The 8,030-nt window shown below is 37.9% G+C and overlaps 1 protein-coding gene across 1 annotated transcript; it reads left to right on the top strand.

The window, feature by feature from the left end:
* Positions 1-1,006: 1,006 nt before the first annotated feature.
* Positions 1,007-7,728, top strand: LOC121864380. Its single transcript, XM_042363406.1, has 4 exons — positions 1,007-1,808; positions 2,112-2,221; positions 2,726-2,858; positions 6,707-7,728. The coding sequence occupies exons 1-4, from the start codon at positions 1,762-1,764 to the stop codon at positions 6,852-6,854; spliced, it is 438 nt and encodes a 145-aa protein (XP_042219340.1). The 5' UTR covers positions 1,007-1,761; the 3' UTR covers positions 6,855-7,728.
* Positions 7,729-8,030: the final 302 nt, after the last annotated feature.

The raw sequence follows: 8,030 nt of genomic DNA, 5'->3' as shown, positions 1-8,030 counted from the left end.
AGTCATTTAGTGTCTGGCAGACTGATCAGGGAGTTATACAACTGGCATTATTATACTTTTATACTTTTATCCTCTTCTCCACTGATCGGCTCGTTAGCCGCTTGGGCGATCGGTCACGTCTCTGTTACGCACTGTTAGCAAGTACTGGGCATGCACCGGTTCCTGAATGTACCTAAACCTGCTCCAGTGTTGGTCAAGTCTTGTCTTGAAAGAACTCACACTCGGTGCCGTCACAACACTTTCTGGCAAATTGTTCCAAGAGTTTACAACTCTCACTCCGAAAAGTTTACCCTCACAGTTTCTGGACTTGCGGCTTCTTCAATCTTGAGCTGTGACCCCTTGTTGGGCGAGCGTCCGCCAGCTCCAGGTAAGGACACCCGACTGAGTAGTGCCTCTTGAGATGCTTATACACCTCAATTAGGTCACCCCTTGCCCGTCTGTAGTATAAGCTAAGCAAGTTCAGGCGCTCCAATCTCTCAGGGTAGTTGAGGTGCCGAAGTGCAGGCACCAGTCTGGTGGCCCTCATTTTAACTTTTTCAACCAATTGACAGTCCCTAGCATATCTCGGGGACCAGACGAGGTGAGAGTACTCCAGATGGGGAAGCACTTCACTCCTGAAGATCGTCACGAGGGACACCCCCGTCAAAATATCTGAACGACCTTCTTATAAGACCCAATAACTTATTTGCCTGATTTACCTTCTTTTCGCATTGGCCAGAGAACTTCAGCTCATTGTCAACATACACACCTAGGTCCTTTTCACATTCAGTCTCAAATAGTGCAGTCCTTTCTTCCTGTTGGGACATATGATACGCCTCCTTACCGTTGGTACGCCCCAGGTGCATCCGCTTACACTTCGTGACATTGAATCTCAGCAGCCATTTCTTCGACCATTCTTGGAGCTCACAGAGATCCTTCTGCAACTCTTCACAGTCCGCTTGATTCTTGATTTCCCGAAATAACTTGGCGTCATCGGCAAATATTTGTATGGAGGAGTGTACAACGTCAGGCATGTCCACCCAGCTTGATTGCAGCTGTCAACTATCACAAAGTTTAAAGTTATCTCCCCAATCGTAGTAGGAAGTGTTAGCAAGCTGTATGCTGTCTTAAATTTAAAGAAATTATAGTGTGTGTGATTCTTATCAGAACGTTCAAACATGTAATGTATTTCGGCCTTATCTACCCTGAATTATGTATATTTTCAAGACTGAAAACTGAAACTTGGTCTTTTTATTACTGCTTTCTACTTGTTGTGGATATCATGAAGATTAGGTCTACCTGCCCGCTTCAATTTGATGTTTTCTTAACTTATATTTATCTACCACCTAAGTCCCTTATTTATGTTATTTCCTGTACTGTACAACATGGTATTGCCTCTTCTTTTATTTAAGGAATATCATTGTTCGTGAATAAATAAATATATAAATGCATAAGCAGACAATCATGTATATTTATGCAATGGCTGCTAAGAATAAAAATGTATATGTCTTATGACAGGAGTCTACGCTAAGGACAAGCTCGCTCTCTAAACAACACGTTTTCTATGATGACCTTAAATATTTATGGTAAAATTAAATCGAGAGATGGCGCAGCAGTCAGGGATGAACGTTAATTGTATATAGTACAAGTTTCTCTATATATTCCTTCCTTGGTATAACACACAGTTGTGACGTCACTAACAAGCCACTTGCCTGAGTGAGCCGTGAGGGAAGGACGTGTCGCGCCTGGCTGTTATGAGGCGATTAAACTTTAAGTATTTTTATGCCAAGTTATTTAAACACAAGCATATGTCGCTACTATCCACTGTGGTGAGTAAATTGTTGGTATTTTTATTCTCATAATTAATTTACAGGTGATGTTAGAGAGTTGGTTAACTACTGCCATGGTAGTTTGTCAACCCAACAAGTACCTGTAGTTACTGAGAGTTTTATTCCGTCATCAAATGGAAATTTAGGTGAAGATAAACTCCACTATTTTATATACTGTATTATGCTGCCTTGGTATTAGTGTAGTTTATATTGGTGTTTGTAGTAAGAAATAATTCGTTGCCGTCGACGATTTGGTGAATTGAAAAAAATTGCTAGGGTTAATATTCGTTTTTATCCCAATAGGTATTCCAGATTTGGGTTAGTATATTGGACTAACCCGCCAGGGCTGCATAGTGCAGATGCGACCGTATCATCTCACGTCCATCAAATGCCTCAAATTTCACCCTATCATGGTAAGTTTTCTGCTTGATATACCGGGGAAGTTAGGTAAGGTTAGGTAGGTTTAGTTGGTTAGGTCTGTTCTTTATACCCACAAATGTTAAGTATGTGGGTTAGTCCTATATAATTACCCAGAATTTTTACCATTATCTTTAGGATTATTTTTTGGTAAAGGTGTAGAAAAGGTTGACCACTAGAAGGAATTTCTGAATTGGTTTAATTTTTTTTACACTAATATGTACTACGTAATATTATATTTTTAATTATGTTAATTAAGCCTTTCATGTATCCTCTCCTACCTTGCCTTGCCTCCAGAAGGTTCTTTCATATTTTAAGCCAACATTTATATCTTGTAAAAATTTACCCCTACTATTCTATCTCATTAATCGAATTATTGCAACTGTATTAATATCATTGACCCTGTGTGAAATGTTCTGTAACCCTAGCTCCGTTTTTATTATCTCAATGATTGCATTCTTTTGACTTCATAAAATTATTCCCATTGCTTTATTTTGCAGGATATCAAGCTTCCGTAGCCTTCCTTCACCAATACCAGAGAGGCCAGCTGCTGCCACGGGCGGCCGCAGGATTTTTCCAAGGGGGATGCAAGAAAGCAAGACAAGACCTGACATACGAGTTTATTCAAAACAGGTACATACACTTGTATACATCCATATAAAAATATGATAAAGTATTATACAATAGTTACTTTCCAGTAATGTATAATCAGTTTTATCACCAAATTATTAATCACTGAAATTATCATAGGGTTGACCTTAAGCATTAAAAACTAAAGAAAATAATTAATTTTTATCATTAATCATGAAAATCTAGGGATGACTGTCTGTCACGATGGTGACTTGCTCAGAACATTAGCAGCATAATTTCAGTGGTTAAATAAATGCTTCAAGCAATGCTTATCAACTCCAAAATGATCAATCACATCTTCAATGAAGGTTTTCTTTCCATCGAATAATTTCTGGCGATGCACGCTGAGCATGTAAGATTCAGACAGGCATTTTAGATTAATTTGAGGTGTACAAAATGATAATGGTGGCCATTGAACAAATCAAGGAAATTCATAGTGATATGAAAGATTACTTTAGTACTGTATGTGGTTGACCAAGGCCTCCCAGCTTGTTGAGAGTAAATTGCAACTGCAGTAAAAATCTAGCCATTCCATTCCTTGGTCACCTTTTAAATGAGATGGAAACCCACTTTAATACAGTCAAGGACATGTGCTGCCCTCTTCCAAATCATTCCAAATGGCTAGTAATCTAATAAGTGGTAAAAGGATAAAAATAAATAAAGGTAAAAATAACCTTGGCATTGTTTGTAAAAAAATTATTTTGGAAAATTGACTTTTCTTCATACCTCTCCCTTTTGAGTTAGGTGCTGGAAAACTCTGAATACCAAGAAAGAAATGTCACCATCTAATTTCATTGAATCTCTCATATATTGTGACGGATTAAAGTATTTCTAAATCTGTATGAGCTACTGTGTATTAGTTGTGTGTCTCCAGTAAGTTCTTCTGAAGCTGAATGCTCTCTCTCTGGACTAAGGCACATTTAGAGCTGCCTGAGAAACAGGTTGACAGTGGAAAGGTAAACCCTCTGGTACTCAATATCAGAAATCTCAACCCCTTGCAGTCTTTCAACACAGGTTGCGTCGGTAACAGGAATGATTTTTCCATTTTTATAAACATGGGTAGAGTGATCCAGACCTAAATTGCACCCTTAGAGATGCATTTGTCAGCCCATGAGGCTAGCTGGAGGAACTTAGTGGTTGATAGGACCGGTCCACTGTTTCTGCATTTCTGCTTAAAGGATGGGTGCTCTCAGTGCGAGATAATGCTGAGCAGGGGGGTCACGCCAGCATAGGGACGCTTAGTAATGCAATCTACGTAGAAAGGTGGAAGGAGCCTTTTCTTAGCTTTATATTTGAAGGATGACTTTTAATTCTTAAGTCTTGGTTAGCTTTTTTCATTGCTGCCCCCACTTGTGCCGCCTTCAGTGATTGGTTTATCACAATGCCTAGATCTTTTCTTTATCAACAGTTTCCATGAAAGTGTTATTAACAGCATAGTTGTGATTAGGGTTGTTGTACCCTACATGCAGAGTCTTACATTATATAATGATATAAATCCGATGCCCATCATGCAACCATTTGCACAGCTCCAGCAGATGTTTTTGCATGGTTGTGACATCATCTTGACTTGGTGCATTCACAAATGTCTTTCTGTTGTCCACAATCTTGACAATATGGTAATATACCGTCATCTATGTCATTAATGTAGGTAACAAATAGGGTGGGTCCAAGGACATAACCTTTTTCTAAAATGAACTTACCCCATTTAATACCACCCTTTGAGCTAACTGTACATTCAGTTCAATATATTGCCTGTGATGCCTTGTGCCTGGATCTTAAAAGCTAGCTGTGCATGTGGTACTTGTCAAACGTCTTAGAAAAATACATGTACAACCCATCCACTGGTAGACCTTGGTCCACGTACCCTGTTAGCTTTTGAAAGAAAGTGAGTATTTGTTAGGCAGGATTTTCTCCATGAAACTGTGTTGTGATGCATTAATAAGACTGTGTTTTGGATGATGGCACAACATCTGTTAATAATTAATCCTTATATTTTCATATACTGTACTGTATGTGATGTTAGGCTGATCAGCTTGTAGTTTTCTCCTGTACTTTTTCTACCCTTCTTGTATATTGGGGTGATGTTGGTTGATTTCCAGTCCTTAAACATTATACCTTTATCCAATGATTTACTGAATAGGAGTTTTAATGGAGTGTAAATCTTGTTTGTTACTTCCTTTATCACTTTGGTCTGTAAGTGTTTAATACAGTTGTGGACCAAAGTTCACTCACCGCAGTGAAACTGAGTCACGGGAATGAGTCTCTGAACTGACTTACCCAAACTGTTGTATCTCGTTTGGGGTCAATACTGCTTCAGTTTGGGAGGGAGCAAACCTGTGACCCTGACTTTAAATTTTTCTGTGATAACTTTTGCACCCAAATTACATTTTCATTTTGTATAATATTTCAGTGAGACTGATTTGATAAATCAATACAATTTAATTTATACTTACTCACTGGTGGTCTGTTTTAAGAATATATTTTTTTCTAGTACTTGTACATTGCTATTTTTTTAGGGAGTGCTGTTTTTCTGTGCCCCCCCCCCCCCTTACTAAAATGCCTACATCTGGCGTTACCCCCCTCAACCCACCACCACTCAACAGTACTACTGAGGAAGACTATATACAACCATTTCTACTCAAGTTTTAGGTTTCCCTCACTCCATTACATACTCTTTCTACCATTCTTGAATATAAGGTGATGTTTGTTGATATGAATATTTATGTATAGACTACCTAATCACCTAATCTCGTCATGTGTACACTCTACCAAAAAAAGTAACGGCCCCTTTTCTCATTGATACAATGTGTCACAAGGGACGAATATTTCCGATCACTAATTGTGATTCCTGCATTATGTTGGTAGGGCTTCCTTCCTAGTAGCTGTGAGGTTGCCAGTTATTGTTTATGGCATTTGTTATAATTATGGTGAATCACCTTGCTCCATCTTTAGTAGAATAATATCATGTTTTTTATGTAATGAAAATATATCAACGGCAGTCAAATAGTGCATGTTTTTTGCTTGAAATCTGTGACCAACATTAGTACCTGAGACTCGTTGGAAAAAACAGCTTGCACTGACAGACATTGTCTCATAGTGTGTATCAGATAGTGTTCTGTTGCCAGCATGAATCGTGTGATGATACATTATATTCATAATTGTTACCTCATCAATTGAGGTAGAAATAATATCAAAATGTTGTAAATCATAATTTATTATAATTGGATAAGGCATCATAATACACCTGTAATTACTGTATTTGCAAATGAATGTATTATCGGATCATAGTGTTTCTTATTTCATTCGATGTGATTCCATTGTAACCTTGGTTCATGAAAACATGTAACGTTATATTTCTATTTGGCAATCCATCCCCTGGGGCTGAAATAGTATCTAAGGTGCATAAATCAACAAGGTTACTCGTGACGTTATTGGTTTTGCATATGGTATCACAATTCATCCCCTTTCATTACATTATGTAGAGAATAGGTGGTATACTGCAGATATCATGGTGATCATCTGGTACAAAAAGAATGAACGATAGGTGTAACTCACAATCAGGAATACCAACCGAACCAGGACTGAGGTGTACATACGCTACTACTGTGTTCATTTCCATATACAGTATACTGTACATCAGGCCGAGGGGGCCGATACGTTTTGGGAGAGTACATTGTAATGGAGTTCAAGTCATTCATAATCACATTAAATGGAAACTACAGTATAGATTCTCCCTGCAGTAGTTATCTACATGTATAATGCACACCTACAGTGGTTTATTCACATACTGTATTATGATAATTAATATTTTAGATGTAAACAAACATATTAATCATACCTATGTGTTTCAGATGCAGTGGTTCATTATCCAAGATGGTGGACAAGACTATCCTGATGATTATAGTGTGGAGGAGAACTATCTGGGGCTGGATATTGGACAAGACTGCATGTCAGGAATTTTGGAATGATGGTTTACGCTTATACAGTATAAATTATTAGTGAAAGAACTGCAAACCCTGTGGTAATATGTGAAGTAGACAAACGAGGCCCTACTCCACCACAGTTAATAAATTCTTAAAAAATTCACCACTGCTACTATATCAAAACTCTGAAAATTACTTATGCTTGCAATCTGATAATTATAAGGGAGTTGTCTATGTGCTGATTCAATGGCATACCCTGGTATAAGCAAATAACTTTGGTATTATAACAGATTTAAACCGTGTTACTAACTGTTACTGGACAACCGATGGTGTTGAATACCACCGTAGTAATATACTGTGTTATATCTCGAAGATTCTTTTATACTGTACCACCATAAAATGTGATGGCCAAAAATGTATCCCAACTAAATTGTGCAGTACCTATATATAAGCTCTTTTGACAATATTCAGTCAGGTGTAGGAAGTCTAAAATCCTACTCGGAAAATATAACAAAATACTGTATTTATGACCTTGGCTTCTGACGCACGAACATTCTGGGCAGGGTTTGATAAGGTCATCATAACTTCTGATTTCATGATTGGTGCTCATTCTTCTAATGTCTTTAAATGTACAAAAGATATAAACTTATGTAGATGCAATATTGTTTGATAGATGGTACAGTACTTGAATATCATGTCATGGTCACAATGACTGCTGGTCTGTTTGAAACCTGATGATTCATATTATGCTCCACTCCTGCAAAACATGTGGATAACTGGCAAGTTATCCCTAGGAAGAAACGAGTTTTCCCTGGCTTAAGGTGCCGTCCATTTTCTCAGACTTCCTGAATCCAACCTCCCTATAAAGTAAATTTGAATGTGAGAGCAAGCCCCTTTGTGTTGAGTCAACTTAGATATGTTTGATTACAGTTAAAGCATTCAAGATCCTTTGTGAGTGATGTTGAAAACTTCAACTGTCTTTATTGTTAGTAACACTTGTCAAGTAAGTGAGCGTCGAGTCTGCCAGTACGAATGGCATCTCATGATGTGGTCCTTGGGGATAACCATGAGTTTCCAATTGCTACTGAAGTTAGATTATTTTGATTCCCAAACCTCAAAGAATCTGATATTTGCAGATTGATTATTGTCAGTTGTCTATTTAAGAAAGTCATTGATCTCCTGAAAAGAATGTCAAACTCCTTATCTCCAAGATCTCAATGTATACTCATAGAGGCTCCTTGTCTAGAAATCC

This window comes from Homarus americanus, unplaced genomic scaffold, assembly GCF_018991925.1.
Source record: "Homarus americanus isolate GMGI-L3 unplaced genomic scaffold, GMGI_Hamer_2.0 scaffold31602, whole genome shotgun sequence".
In the NCBI taxonomy this organism is placed as follows: Eukaryota; Metazoa; Arthropoda; class Malacostraca; order Decapoda; family Nephropidae; genus Homarus; species Homarus americanus.
The sequence above is the reverse complement of the archived record's forward strand: the minus strand, read 5'-3'. Positions and strand labels throughout refer to the sequence as shown.

Bases quoted from the DNA above. Each gene is read 5' to 3' on its own strand.
- LOC121864380 (XM_042363406.1), top strand. From the start codon at position 1,762: ATGCCAAGTTATTTAAACACAAGCATATGTCGCTACTATCCACTGTG. The intron at 1,809-2,111 runs GTGAGTAAATTG...TTATCCCAATAG, and splicing joins TGTCGCTACTATCCACTGTG to GTATTCCAGATTTGGGTTAG. The intron at 2,222-2,725 runs GTAAGTTTTCTG...TTTATTTTGCAG, and splicing joins TCAAATTTCACCCTATCATG to GATATCAAGCTTCCGTAGCC.